Source organism: Photinus pyralis, unplaced genomic scaffold (genome assembly GCF_008802855.1).
Source record: "Photinus pyralis isolate 1611_PpyrPB1 unplaced genomic scaffold, Ppyr1.3 Ppyr1.4_LG5, whole genome shotgun sequence".
NCBI classification, from domain to species: Eukaryota; Metazoa; Arthropoda; class Insecta; order Coleoptera; family Lampyridae; genus Photinus; species Photinus pyralis.
The window spans coordinates 33,831,400-33,847,779 of record NW_022170596.1 but is presented as its reverse complement, the minus strand read 5'-3'; the positions used below and the strand labels follow the sequence as shown (position 1 = coordinate 33,847,779).

General features: G+C 36.9%; 2 protein-coding genes across 3 annotated transcripts in view; both read left to right on the top strand.

Annotated features, from left to right (window-relative positions):
* Window positions 1-1,959: 1,959 nt before the first annotated feature.
* Window positions 1,960-3,179, top strand: LOC116170694. The gene is made up of 2 exons (XM_031487199.1): window positions 1,960-2,416; window positions 2,470-3,179. The coding sequence occupies exons 1-2, from the start codon at window positions 1,960-1,962 to the stop codon at window positions 3,177-3,179; spliced, it is 1,167 nt and encodes a 388-aa protein (XP_031343059.1).
* Window positions 3,180-4,726: 1,547 nt separating this feature from the next.
* LOC116171531 overlaps window positions 4,727-16,380 on the top strand; it is a 128,861-nt gene continuing 117,207 nt past the window's right edge. For both annotated transcript variants that reach the window (XM_031488423.1, XM_031488421.1), the window contains exon 1: window positions 4,727-5,520. In XM_031488423.1, the coding sequence (XP_031344283.1) occupies window positions 5,017-5,520 (504 nt within the window). In that variant the 5' untranslated portion in view covers window positions 4,727-5,016. The remainder of the gene's footprint in view (window positions 5,521-16,380) is intronic.

The window sequence follows — 16,380 nt, the reverse complement described above, 5'->3', positions numbered from 1 at the left end:
TTGCCTTCTACAGACGGAATCTAGGTTCAAGATTTTCCGGCGAGGGTGCGGTGGAAGCACCTTTCAAATGAAAACCGCCACGTTAATGGCCAAATCTAAGGTGGCCCCGATGAAATTGAAGAAAACTCGACCATGGTTAGTACTGTTCTTAGCTCTTAACATGAGCCAAAGAAACCTTTGACCTCAAAACACTTACGGCCAATTGCACCGTCAAAATTAAGTATCGCTTAAAGTTAAGCATAACTTTTATGCCATAGCAACTATTGTCTAAAATCGTTGCCATAGGTTTTAAGTTCGAGTTCACTTTAAGCAAAGCAATTTTGTTAGTGCAACTGGGCATTAGTCCCTTCCTGGATGCAATGGGACTACTAAGTTAAGAGGACAGATGCGACCTGCATGTCATGTCGACACAAAAAAAGAATTACTCCAAGAAGTTACCTGGTCACACCAATTGTAAAGAATTCCCTTGCCAGAATTCTTCATGACGGGAACCAACTCACATGCCCATTGGTGCGTCGAAAATACGGGATACCGCGTGAAAGAAATCTGGTCAACCGGGGAGGCAGAAGCTGCATACGCTGTCTGCAATTCAGTCACAGCACGGCGCAAATTATTGTCGGCTACGTGCGTGAACAGAAATCTTATTCTCAATGACAGATCCGTATTGCTTCTGCAAGGTTATCCGGCTTCATACACATACACATGCATGTCAAGACAGACATTCAAGGAAACCAAAAAGTAATTCATCTGTTCTTCGTAAGAAAATTCTTAGCCTTGCTGAATGATGAGGTTTGATAAAAAAAACTAAACGAAAAAGTTGTAATAATACCTTTGTCGGCAAAACAGTTTAGACTGCATAATCCATAAATTTGCCTCAAAATCCTTAAAATAGGTGGACGTTTAAACAAACGCTTAATCAATTAAACATGGCGTAGGAAATGTTCACAGGAAAATGATTGTTTGTGAATTTTTCCCACAAACCCCCACACCGCATCTTAAAGTTTCCCATAATAAAGCCAACTGATTCTGATATTGCAGTACAAAGTGTAAACTCTTCCATTAACAAACTATAATAGTAGTAAACGTAAAATTCACAAGAAGGACCGCAAAAATGTTACCGATGAACTTCAATACGCACATTCCAAAATGGAACTCTCTCCTCCATAACATTATTTCTTATACCAAATTAAATAGTCACAGTTACATAAACTAATTTTTATCTCATTTGTATAATGCGTGAATAGTTGTTACTATACTGTATTCAGAAAATAATGTTACTTTTCTCATTAGCGCTGGGGGTGTTCCCAATAGTATTGCGATAAATGGTATTATTGGATTTGCATCTTAAATGTATTGGAAAAACCGGATTTTTAAGGGCGAAAGTCGTATAAAACAATCCTTACGGCTTGTTTAAATGAATAGAACAATAAACACCAATCACCCAGCAGTCAGCAGTTCTCAACAAATTATAAATATTACACCAATTTCGATACGAAGGTATAACGCTTGTCTTTAAATGGTAAAATAACGGTAATTTTACGTTCGTAAAATGCGCTAAAAACTTATACGATATTCAAATGGTACGTAATACATAATATAATGTAATGATATGCAAATATGTACATAATGTGCTAGGGGTATTATCGTTATCACTTTCAATACAATAATCGCTTGTTTACCTCAGAAGTTAATTATATTTAGATTTGTACTTGTACCATAATGACTTCCTAATTATTGTAATCAATATTAATGTTTTATAAGTAAAAGAAAATAAGAAAATATTTGTTAATGTCTTTAGGAAGGGGTTCTATATATATTGCAACTGAATTGTTATACTCACTTAGTTTCCTGTACAACCTGGTCAAAATGGACGCCACTGAGGCCAAACGTAAAATTTAGTTGAACGTGTATGATTATTTTGTAAAAGAAAAAAATCATGGTGGAGTACTTACTTCAGTAATGGCAGTTCAACAAAGAACAGCGGATGCGGTGCAGGTATCGAAACAAACAGTTGTGAGGACATGTGCTATGCGAGAGATTGGAAGTGATTTAAAAAGAAATCCATATCGCCGTTCTAAACCACGTAGGACGGACCTACTAGAAAATAAAAAGATCCGATATCTGATTTATGATATGTACGCAAATAAAGAGCACGTAACTCTAGATACTTTGTTGGCGGTGATAAAATTGAAAGACTTGTGTGATTTGGGCAGAACAAGCTTGTTCTATGCACTGAAAGAAATGGGCTTTAAATTTAAGATGACCAATAGCAGACGGGGTTCGTGTGAACAAAGTCATGTGGTTTCCATGCGGAATGTGTTTTTGCGAAAATACATCAGAAATCTCGAATCCGAAATTCCGCATGATTTCGTTTTTTTAGACGAAACCTGGGTGTTTAGCAGAGGCGCAACAAAGCGTACTTGGCAAGATGACCGCGCTAAAAGTTTGCAACAACTCATAAGGCTTCAGATGGTAAACGATACATAATTATTCATGCTGGTGGCAAAAATGGGTTTATAGAAGGCAGCAGCTTAATATTTTCGAGTACCAACAAATCGTTCGATTACCACGACAATATGAACGCCGAACTATTTGAAAAATGGTTTGAAGAATCTTTCCTAAAGAAACTTGCTCAGCCCTCAATTATTGTTTTAGACAATGCATCTTATCACACGCGGAAAAGTGAAAAGATTCCAACAGCTTCTTCAACCAAAGAGGAAATTTCGAATTGGTTGAAAATGAAGAATAGACCATTTGGTACTGCGATGTTTAAGGCCAAATTGTTAGAAATTGTAAAAAATCACAGTCAAGCAACCATAACTAAATATGTTGTCGATGAAATGACATTACAATATGGCCACGAGGTTCTGCGTTTGCCGCCTTACCATTGCCATTTCAATCCCATTGAACTGGTATGGGGAATTTCGAAAAAGTTTTACGATGACCATATTGTTGGTACGCCGGGAAGACCAGAAGATGTTCTTAAAACCTGGAACGACGCGTTAGCTAAAGTAACTCCAGACGTGTGGAATCGCTGCGTAACCCATACAGAAGAAATAATCAAGGATACTTTCAATCGTGAAAAAATTATAGACGATGTAAGGGCTTTGGTTTTTACTGTAAATACAGGAAGTGATGAAGAAAGCGATTATTTAAGTGAAAGTGACAACGACGCGTGAATTCATATGAACTTAATTCATGTCGATTATTATAATAGGTAGCAATTAAGTAAATAATGTACATATTTTCATGTTTATTTGTAACAAATGTTGTAATTTTTAATGTGAACTGCTAAAATACAAGCATGATTTCGTATCGTAACTGGTGTAATATTTATATTCTGTTGAGAACTGCTGACTGGTGGGTGATTGGTGCTTATTGTTCTATTCATTTAAACAAGCCGTAAGGATTGTTTTGAACGACTTTCGTACTTAAAAATCCGGTTTTTCCCAAACATTTAAGATGCAAATCCAATAATACCATTTATCGCAATACTATTGGGAACACCCCCAGCGTTAATGAGAAAAGTAACATTATTTTCTGAATACACTATAAGTGTACCTGTTTATAAATGGGTGTATGCGAATCGACACACATAAAAGTACACCCATGCTAAAGCTGTCGGTGTTTAAGTACATACGTATTAAAATAATGTAAATTATGAGAGAACTTCGATGCAACTAACCTATACGGACATCTGTATCGGCTATGTCATCAGATTGTTGCGATGAGAGCCAGAAAATATAGATTGCTTTGACATCATCCGATAAATATGGGGGACAGTGCAAGTTGGAATCTCATTTAGTTAAAAAAAAAAACAATTCAAAAAATGCATAAAAAAGTTTGAAATGCATGTAACCTAATGAATTCAATTTGTCTACAACTTCTACTGAAAGATTTGCTTTACCTCAGTTCATTTCCGTATCGCGGTTTCACAATGAAAATTGCAGTAATTCCCGAAAAGTTTATTTGAATTACATACCCCGGTTTCGTTTTGTGGAATAATAAAAAAAACCTCACTTTCCTGGTATGTTGCGTATCATTTAATGTAGCGTGCATGCTGTAAATGAGCAACCATTAATTTTTGCAAACGTATTCTTTAACAAATATTAGAAATTCGTTGCGGTTCGATGAGTTGGACAAATGAAAAATTTGAAAACGGACATTCGATAGATACTACCTACGTGATAAAAATAATGGGGGAAGCGGAATTTTAATTACAAAAACTGATAGAGGCAAAAGTGATCGTTGAAATTACTTACGGATTCGAACCAACTAGCAAGCCGAAACTTACTTTCTGTAATTATTTTGCGCGGGATTAGGTTAGTCCATCCGTTTTAATTATTTTTTAAGCGTGTTTTTTGATATTTAAACGGATTTCATTAATGCTTAGATGTGGTAAAACTGAGGAATGTGGGTAGAGTAGGCAAATGTATTTCCTGTGAAACTCTGTTTGTGTTTGGAAAGTTAATAGAGAGAGTGATTTTAAATTTTGCTTCGGTGAATTTGAAACTGCGTGTAGTGCGAAAAATCTCTACAAAAGGCGCCGTCCTGTCGTCAAACAAGAAGTTGCAGCGTGTCGACACCTGACCGCGTGCGTGTTGTTGCAACGAATTATCAACGTGCATGCGAGGTGGCGCGATTGATTGGGGGCGGCTATCGATTTAGGCTGCGCTTGCGTATTTCGACGCCGCCACCGCGCCAGTGTCGAGCGAGAGACGGCCGGCACAGCTCGCGCCCGGGCGGGGAGGACTGTGACCAACATACCTACTCAAGATGGCGGACATCTCGTGAGCGTCTAGTGTGTAGTAGTGCAGTGATGTGATGTGCAACGGTGAGCATGCAGCATGAGCGTAGGCTGTGGGGGGCCCGCACCCGGGCGGCCTAGCGGGCCCTGGCAGTTGGCCCCCGGGGGCGATTGGAGCCGCGAGGGGGGGCACTCCGGCCGCCCGCAGCGATGCTCCCGGCTCCCGTGACTGCCGACGACCGAGCCGCCACCGCGCCCTGCAACACAGAATGCTCCGGGCCCTGGCGGGCCTGTCGCTGCTGCTGATGGCCGGCTTGGCGCTCGCCGCCACCCCGCCGCTCGAAGTCATCAACCCCTGGTTGTCGGCGTGCGACCTGCAGCCCACCAGCGCGGCCGACCTGCAGGGCGCGTGCTCCGCCATGTGGGGCCCCGGGCCCCTTTGTCCGCCGCCCTGTTCCGGCAACAGTACTACTCAGTGCCTTCAATATTTGGAAGAATCGCACAAAGACGAGGTGTGCGGCCGCGGCTCCAGCCCTGACCGCAGGCGGCGCGCGCTGCAGGGACTTCATATGCACCACTGCTGCGAACACGCGGTGGATACGGCGATGCCCGAAAGCGCGCTCCAAGATGACGAAACTTGCCGCCACCTGCTGGACGCACTGCTCGAGGTGGACGCGTTGGCCGCTCGAATCTCGTGTGAACTTGCTGAGGTGCTAACCCGCTACGATTGCGGTCAGACCTACTCAATTGCCCACCACTGCGACGACTGCAAGGTAATCTAAGATCCTTCATCTAAAGTTGAGGGCAGTTCTCCACCTTTGGAGATCTCGCAACCTCTATTGCACACCAAATTAACTGTGTCCAGCGTTATGTGGCCAAGCATCCCATTTACAATGCCGTCATGGAACCGTCTATTACCTAAATTTACAATGAACTCGCCTGAAACTTCGAAAGCTCCGAAAAGCTCCCAAGTTTCATACCCTTTTCATAATGGAATTTTATAGAAACAGCATAAATTTCACTAACCTACAACCTTACGCCATGGAACCACTTTTAATGTCTAAGAAGTTCCCCATCTCAGATACTAGAGAATTATTAAGGAGCTTAATCAATAAACCAGGAGTACTTGACCTAAAAACGGGAGTAGGTGTAACAAAATTAAAATGAGAGCAGTAACTGTTTAAAACTGTGTTTTTTTCCTACCAACGCTTTAAATAGTAAAAGTTTGAAGCTCGACAGCTCATAAAATAATCTAGCCGCCATTAATTTTTGGTGTAGAAGTTCACTTTTTACAGCACCCACACTACCTTCCACCAGGTATTGTGATTAATCTCAAACTTAAAATGGTATATAGATCGAAAGCTGAACGTCGACGACGAGTTTTATGGGCGCCACACCTGCCGCCTTTGAAATGTTATGGTATGCTTAAGCTGTCAATAGAACGTTTCGTCTCAATTTATTAACTTACTGCCATTTTTTTTTAAATATTTCATAACGACTTTCCTGTGTTTCTCGTTAAAAGGGTGACATGAAAATCCCTTCATTGAGAAACGATTCAATTTTGGGGCTGGCGTTGCGGTAGATTTTCTATCATTAGCGTTCATTACATGCGGATTATTAATTCCTTTGTTAAAAGTTAGGGTGAAACATCATCGTTATATTTTGCCCTAATTTTTGCATATGGGCCAAGTTATAATTGGGGAATAATACGAATTTCCTCCAATTTGAGGGGGCATTAGCTAAATTTTATATGAAGATGTAAAGTGAATGCATACCATTGGCCTTCATGAGAACTGCGTTGATGAATTATTTCACGTTTGAATCTTCTTAATTAGTAAACTTGTACAAAAACTCAATCTTATTGCGGAACAATATATGGTTAATTAGATTACGTCCTGTCGGTCCGTTCAGTATACCGTACTATTATAACTTTACAGAGCAGCAAATTTAATTTGCAGGACCACCACATTGTTAATTTTCTCTCAAACTGTATTAACTTCCACGGATGTGGTCTGCAAGCTATTGTATCGGTTTTCCTGAAGGGCGAATAATTTTCGATGTCAATATATTGAAACAAGCTCGCGCTTTTCATTTAGCGTAAGGTGTGTTTGTGTTTTGAAAAGGTTATTGAAAATTTACGCTCGAATTGACGTACATAAAAGGAATATAGAATTTGAAAGGGAAATAAAGGGTACAATACAAGTAAGGAAAAGGAAATGAGAATGTGCAATTGTTTTCCACCAACTAGCTCGTTTTTATACCACATTCCGGTGTTCTAAACGTTATTAATTATTAGGAAGGTTCTTATTCGTCAAATATTGGAATTTAAATCAAATAATAGAATAATATTCCATTTTGTATGTCGGGGAATGCTTTAATTTCTCATTCGAGATAATTGCCATGTATTAGGCAAACAGAATAAATTCATTAAAAAGCAGAAATTCGAGTTCTTTTGAATTCATCAACGATTATCCCAAAGGGTGTTTAAATCCAACCTCTTTATTTTGAACGGTTTAACTTGTGAAAAGTGCGATTAATTAATTACATTTTTGTTTTAGTAATCCGAATTCTTTTTGTCTCGGCCACAAAAGTTTTTCACTATTTTCCTAGCGTTAGGCAGTTATTTTTTGGCTACTTTATAACACTCAAGGGTTCTAATGATACGACATATAGAAGAGGATCCACCAACATTATTAATTGCTATCTTCTAAAGTAAACTTGTGCACACACATAATATGACCATACTAAAAGGAGAGTAGATATTTACACAGACGGACACATTGGTAAACGCAGACAATAGCTATCTTCCCTCTTAAGGAAAATCCGCTAAGAATTTTCTTAAAAGGCATGTGTACCGCATCTTAGACTTTCCTCGGAAACCAAACACCCTTTTATGGTGGCACTAAGTGAACCACCACTGAGGAAAACCTTTAGTAACCGTAGCTGAATAACTAAAGGTATACTACTTATTTAAAGAAGTGACAGGTACTTATTTAAAGTCGACAAAACAATTTATTTGAATACGGTTGTCGAGAATAAATAAACGTTTGTTTTGAACGTTTATTTGTACTTGTACACTAATTCTCAAATCGTTTAGTAGTAGTAACGTATTTGTAGCTTAACCCGTAAACTAAGTTGTTAGTAAGATCCTTCTGATTTAAAGAACGTTATTCATTTTGAATTAAGCACTCCAATTTAAATGGGTGTTTCAGTAAGGTAATAAGTAATACGAATACAAAATTGTATTATACAAGGGATAAAAGGAAAATACATCGGCCTTTTATCTTTTACACATAATTCATTTTCGTATTTCACTTCATAAAACCCACACTTAATTTGGAATTAACGTTTAATTTGAAACACGCGAAGGTTTAACATTGCTTCTAACTAATATTTTCATTTCACTTCACTTGGTTGCATATTTCATTTATAAATTGAACCATAACGAAGCTACGTAAGGTGAAATTGACAAATTATGTAACTGAAATTAAAAGCTGATCATGAACCAAATAGTTATTTATGTATCAAGGGCATTAAGGTGATATTTATGCCGAGGGCGACAGAGCCCGAGGGCCTCTGGCCCGAGGGATTGTAAGTCGCCCGAGGGTTAAATATCGAGTAATGCCTGAGGTGCATACAACATTTTATTTTTCATCGTTCCAAATAATGCATTTCCAATATACAAATGTAATGATTATTGTTAGTGCTTCATACGAATCAAGTAGCATCTTTTTTATTACATAACTCCGTCAATATATTTGACATGCAGTTTGAGGACATAATGAGAGGGCATAATGGATTGTCATCTCATTAATGCCCTCTCATTATGCCCTCGGGCGTCATAGACTGCTTTATATATCTCATATGGCAGATATAATTGACATATAAAAGGCTAATGAAAAATAAAGTAGTTTATTGTCTAATATTAGTTATTAGCCAGACACATATTATGATTTCATAAAATATGGCACATTGGCATATTACCATCATGGTAGATATGAATATGACTATTACGGATTAGACGCCTTTGGAAATTTGCACGAAGGTATCTATTGCACAGTGGCACTCACGCTAATTCCTTATCCTTAGAATTTAGTCGTCGTTTAGTGGTCCTCCGAATACCCCTTAGCCCATATAGGGACAATACTTAGATATGTACTAATGGGTTGCGCACCAGTAATTCCTCCAATTCACATATATCACGCTGTTGCATATGCTGACGATACTTCATTACTGATTTCGGACCAAAATATCGAAACTCTAGCCCTTAAAAGTCATAATTTAATACAATTAGAAATAACCTGGTTTAATAAGAACAATTTAAAACTAAATGAAGATAAAACTCACATAATTACCCTCTCCACAAACAATAAGGTTGCAACCGGCAGGTGTGTTAAAGTTTTAGGCATATATATTGATGAACAACTCACTTGGAGCAATCACATTGATTTAGTTTTATCTAAGTTATCCAAATCATTATTTATTTTAAGGAATTTAAAACGATCACTTTGTATAGCCACCCTAAGATCGTGCTATTTTTCTTTAGTTCATTCACATATACAATATGGTGTAATTTTGTGGGGTAACTCTTCCAAAGCGAGCAAGGCGTTTTTATTGCAAAAAAATAATCCGTATAATCGTAAATGCTGAATATCGTGCTCACTGCCGACCTATTTTTAAAAAATTAAATATTATGCCTCTTCCATCTGTTTTCATATATTACACCATACTGGAAATTCATAAAAACAAAAATAAATTTGAAACCAATGACTTCTCTCACAACTATTCTACACGAGGACCAAAAAAAAAAATAAAAACGTTCTATTATAAACTAAGTAGGTCTAAAAATAACAGTCTAAGGGTCGACTTATACAATATCGTTCCTGATTGTATCAAACCTTACAATTTTTTTAAATTTAAAAGAGTCGTTAAGGCGCACTTATTTAGTCATTCTTTTTATAACGTTACTGAATATTTACATACGCCTTGGAGAACTATTAAATAATTTTAATGATATAATTTATTTCATTGTTTGTTTACTTTAATTTTGTGTATCTGTGTAGTAGTATTTTCTTTAGTCATTTTTACCTTTACTTGTTTATATTTTATCTCTGTTTTGTCTCTTTTTAACTAAAATTTTAAATTGTTTATAATCTATATTATTCTGTTTTAGCCACATGGTCTGTCTAGCTTTTATTTATTTGAAATTTTAAACTGTTTTTATTATTCTTTTTATATATATGCATTGTACTAATTTAATATTTACTATATTTTCTGACGTGTCAAAACCTATTTATGGTATACGGACAAATAAAGATTGATTGATTGATTGATTGATATTTTTTTCCTTACAACGAATTCCTCACTTGAAACATTATTAAGACGATTTTGTGAGCTTGAGCGATGAAGATATAGAGAGTGTGAAAACTTTTTTAAATCAACTTATAAACGGGAAGCGTACACCGTAGCTTTGCCCTTTCAAATAGATAGTTATTTTTTAGGTGATTCGTCATCACAGCCCACCGTAGATTTTCCCTTGAAAAAAGATTGGAAAATGATGAGGGTCTTAGGATACAGTACTCCAGTATTATTCAAGATTATCTAACACAAGGTCATATGTCTAAAGTCTTGCAACACTCACCCATAAAGGCAAATTATTTTTTTCTGTGACGGGAAAAACGTGTGATATTTTGTCTCTGTTGACAGGTAACAAAATGTCCCCGGGAAAAAAAGTCCTCGCTTTTTTATACTATATACTCGCATATACCGCGTACACATAAATAAACGTAGACTTATTTTATTTTGCAAGAGTCACGTCCTTTATATCAAAAGTACATTTCGCTCTCAACATCATCTTATTTTACCTGGCTGATCTGACAAATTCGACAAGCTACTGCTCGAGCTACTGCAATCCCAAATACAACAAAATATTGGACATAAAATAAACTTTACTCAAAATCGTCCTGAAACCTTCATTTTCATGCACTTTACTGGCTGCACAGTCACTTTACCGGACGCACCGTCACTTTACCGACCGCATCTGTGACATGCTAAATGTCTATAATGACTCCTGTCATCACTGACAAATTGACATTACACAAAAGTTTTATATAAAAATCGAAATTTTATATTAAAAATACGATTTTGGGTAAAATTTAATACAAAACTCGTCAGTATCGTATCGTATCGTATCAGGTGGCACTCCCTAGGTACAGACAACAGCCTACTAGTTTAACATTTCAAATTTCAAATCGATCATTTTCTGACTTACCATTATATCGTTTTTCCCGTCACGGAAAAAAATAGTGTAACACACACGGGAAAAATATTAGATTTTAGCTCTTGGCTTTTTGACAACACGACCTCGACCTAAAATCTATTACTTTTTTCCCTTGTATAAGTATAATAAATAACTACTATACCTCATCACGACATTTTTAAACCTGGGGTCTAGCACAACGTGCGTTCGTACCTATTGTTTTCGACGCCTCCTGTAAATCGTCGTCGCTTTATTCCTTAAATTCGTCACTAATACTCTGCGATTGTTCTAATACTGTAATTTTTAAAAACGAGCACTTTGTATAGGGACTTTGAGTTATTGATATTTTCCGTTCACCACAGAGAATAGTTTTCTGGGGAAACACTTCCAAAACGAAGGATGTATAAAACTTCTACACTTTTTCAAATTCAAAAGAATCGTTAAAAAGCATATATTATTTCATTCCCTTTATAATATAAGACCTGGTTAACTAGTCAATAATCTTATTATATTTTCATATTTTATTTAATTCTCAGTATCCTTGTGGTTGCTTGTTATCCCAAGGCCGTGTTTTCTCTTGAATTTTTCTATTTTGATAGTGTTGGTTTTTTTCTTCTTATAGAGGAGATTATGTTGAGATTATGTTGAAAAAGCAAATTCCTTCTTAGTTAGGCCACCCAATTATTAATATCAAAGCATTATACGGGTCACTCTGTAATTGGGCGCAAGCCTGTTGAGGGCCCAGAACAAGAGAGGCATAATAAATAATAAATAAATAAATAATAAATAATATCCCGTCTTCGCATTTTGCTATTAAAGACCCAAAGCGAATTAAAATCACTTCCTTCTGTTAACTTTTTGCGTTTATATTATTATCCTTTCAGTCTTGTCTTCCTCGACCATCAGAGGGCTGTGTTCTAATTTTTTGGCTCGAATCCCTAACGAGGAAATAACAATTAGGGGCGCTACGCTGCTTTTTGCTTAATTGTGAATTTTCTGCGACAATAAGTCTTTGTCTGGAATAACATAGAACGACATGCCTTATAGCTCGCACTTTCATAGTATAATTTGCAATAGAGTGTTAAAACGCTTTTTCCCACATAAACAAGGTGAATGAAATTAACCACTTAACATGCTGCTACTACTACAATATAAACAATTCTCTCTGTGTAGGTTCCAAAATTGTTTATTTGTATCTGTAATTGACACCGGAAAATATAATAAATCAAAAGAAAACAGCCCCATAATAGGTCCAATCCTCCTTAAGTAAGTATATGCGGGTCTCTTATAAGTGCTTTATACCCAATCAGGGGCGGACTGGGTAACTGCGGGCCAGGTGGAATTGCATTAATAATGATGGTGGCGGGGGGGGGGGGGGGTTAGCTCTGAGGTGCACCACAAAAACATTTTAAAGTACTCCTTTCTCGAAAATCAATTACCATACAGTTTTTTTTAAATTGCAGCTGATAATTAAAAGTAACAAAATATACAATCCACACGAGGTGCGTCGCCTATCATTGTATTTCAGCACTTTCATGCTACGACAAAAAATGATAAATTCATTGTAAAACACTTCAATTAAAACAGAATTTTTTAACAACCTAACATCAACCCCAATTAAAGAAACGTGTTAATAATTTATTAATAGTGCAAGAAACTAAATACAGCACATACTTATAAATTTCCAACGGGCCATTATGATCTACAGGCCAGGTGGCAATCGCCACCCGCCCCCCCGTGCCAGTCCGCCCCTGTACCCAATGTACCCCAGTTAACATCATAAACATTGGATTACCATGAGGTCAAACGTCAAAATTCCAATATAACCGGATACACATCGTGCAATCGTTGAAATGAAAGTAATAAGTTCCCTGGTAAACAATTTAGCAAATGTTACTGTCTGTGATGGTATATACGCTGCATGCAACCCGGCGCAATATTGCGACTCAAAATAATTAATACAGTAAGTAATATATTACAACTAAAGCTCACTGTTTACTTAAATCTCCGGTAACGATAATTATTATGTTCGAGATCGTTAGACGGTACGGCAAACTATATCATTTTAACAAAGTCCAATTCGATAAATAGCTTCTAGTTTCATTTATGCAGCACACCAACTGCTACTTTAAACTTGCGGAAACTTTATAAAACGTTACTTTACGGTAATTTATACTCGAAAACACCTTACGACCAAGTTGCTCTTAAAATTTCATTGCTTTAATGTAATGCAGATCGCAAAAAAGGTAAAGTTCAGTTGAAGTTTCGGCAAAACTATCAATCATAAAACTTATCCGGAATAATTCCATTAATTGCTTCCTTCCCTTCAATACGCAATTTGAACTGTTAAGCTGTGCTAATTACTTGTATTATAAGAGCTTGATCAAATTTAAGAAATAGGTACCTACGGTGAATTGCCTATAAATTTATTTTCGCAATTGAAGTAGCTCGTGGTCCTTATGGCAAGTAAAATGTCTCATACTCATCATATCGATGGACTCAAGTCGCCTAACTCTTCCGGTCGCTGTTGCGTTTGATGTAGCCCTACTTTCCGCATGCCAAAAATCAAACAACCTCTTCTTTTTGCGATGAGTAACATCGTACCCTCGATATGGACCGTCTTAATTCTGACTTAGGAAATTGGATGTTTGGCCTACTCCTGTAATAGAGACCATATTCATAAAACGGGCCGCGTACGGGCGGATAGGCGCGAGTGTGATATGGTCTCTTATGAAATATGCCGCGTGAAGAGATTTTCAAAAAATGTTTATCAAAATGATTTCTTTATTTTACATAATTAACAACAATTCATAGCGGTTAAATTAAATACAGCTCTCCATTCTTTCATATAAGTTGAGTTTTGAATTCAATTAACCTTCCTTATCTGTTCGTTCCGACATGTTTATGTCGCAATTTCATTTGGAAGATGTAAATGGTCAGCCTTGTCCTTTTTCTTTGTATAAAAGCCGACCTGCGTAGCTCAGAAGAGCTTACGTTAGAAGCTCTAACTTTGGCTACAAGGGTCCTGGGTTCGAATCCCAGGTAAGGCATGGCTGTTTGTGATTGTATAGTGGGTTGAGTGGGAAGAGTAGCAAATTGCTAACACTCCGCCCACTATAAAATAAAGGCAATAAAAAAAAAAAAATAAAAAAAATGCATATAAAGACAGGTATGTTACAAATACTTTTGTCCGTATGGTTCAGTATTTAAGGCAAAATTTAATATCGTTAAGGTTAAATAGTGGAAGCCATTAATGCTGACACTGCCGTTAGCGCTGTTAAATATTGACGATACATTTACAACCTCCTGCTTATGGTAAATGCGATGGTAAATGTCCCTCCGGACTAAATGAAAAGTGCGCCTATTAAACCTTGATACGTCACTCTTTAAGTTTTGTTAGTTTTTAGCTCACTTTAACAAAATATACGCTTTCTTTTTTCTAGGAAGTTACAAGGGAAATTTTATTCGTGGATTGCCATAATGTTTCATTGAATGTTCTTAGTATTTTCAAAGGAGGGTTACCCAAGTAATACTGTCATCATACGCTGTCACAAACAATATGCCCTGGCGTGCACGGAACGCCCTACCACCAGCAAGTGCATCTTAAAGCCCTTCTACATTATGTAGTCATTTTCACAACCGAACTCACAATGCAAACGATTTACAATTTCTCAGTGAAGAAGGAAAAGGGAGGGTATCTAATATCAGAGACGAATACCGTTTAGAATTGAATGCCTTGTAGCCATAGCAACAAGCGGTAATAAGGTGTACGAGAAGTTTTCTCATTTATTTTATTTATTTTACAGCAGATGTTAGAATGACATTTTAATAGATTTCAGTGAGTATAGACTAAATCTCTCCTTAACAGTAAGAGTGGTTAAAGTGATCACTTAAATCACACGGGTAGCTACAGAGAGACAAATGATTTTGCATTCTAATGACATCTGTAGTTCTTATTTCAAATGGGACGCGGGGTATGATATGAAATAACGTTCAGAACATATGACATTGCTGTTTCACGATCGCGACGGCAAAACTTAAGATTGCTATTTTTGATGTTGAAATTAAACTCAGAATCTTCAGAAGCTCTACAACGAGTTATATGGTTTCTGCTGTAAATTGCAAAGTTTGCATCTAAGACGAGACATATGCAGTCCTGTTTGGGAATAATAGATTATTACTGTTCTTCTTTGAAAGCAGTAATTAGACACGATTTTGTAGCTTTATGAACTCATAGACGGTTCGTTGAAAATCGTAGTAGGTCTTTGTGCCTATTCATACTTAAAACACTCTTTTAGCTCTTTTGGAGTGCTATGTAACCACATGATCCTGCTGGTAGGAACTAGTTTTCCTTGTTGACCATAACTGATGAGGTGAGAGATACTAATGGAACTTTCTCAATAGAGAGATTACATGTCACAGTATTGTCTCCGAGAAGCCCAAAGAATTATTGATTCGGCCATACCTACATCCGGTTAATATGTGGTTTTATTCATTTCATAAATTTATTTCTATCATTTATTGCTATGAGAAATGACATGATGTATTTTTTATGTTTATTTATTTATTTATATTCCCTCTGGTTTTGGGCCCTCAACAGTCTTTCGTTCAATTACAGAGTGACCCGCATACTGCTTTTTAGAGGTGTCTCTGCAGGTCTTAAGTTATTCTATAATACTGCTGTATTTAACTGAGTGGGAAGAGTAGCAAATTGCTAACACTCCGCCCACTATAAATAAAGGCAATAAAATAAAATAAAACTTACGAATTAGGAAAACTGCACGAAGACCTAATTCGGAGTAGACGGCAGAATGCTCGAAACTGATCTAAAGAAATTAACACCTCTGCCACAGATGTAAATTCTTACCTCAGCCCGACCTCCGGCTATGTAGCCCAACGCTCTACCACTAAGCTAAACAGTCGGTAAAAAATGATTTGTATTTCGAACGGTCAGTGAAATATGGTAAAAAAATGAAAATCGCTCGCCATGTTCCAAGATGACATCGACACAGCACGGCACAGCATGTACGAGTGTTGATTTTTTATATGCGTTAACGGGTACTAGTACAACACATATGCAAAGTATCCCATTTTAGGGAATTATTTTTAGGTAATATCCTAATATGACTGGATTAGATCCAGAAAGATATTTTCCTATCCTCATCAATGGAAAATTAAGTTTCCTATTCTAAAACATTTTGGATAACCAATATGTTGGTTAAAATTTAAGTAAAAATATAAAAAATATAAGTGCCTATATGTCCGCTGGCTGAAAAACACACAGGAATCGAGAATTGCGCCGATTAGGCGGAATTGTTACCATTATCATAATACAGGGTAGCGTAAGTTTTATGCTAACACCATGAGAATCATA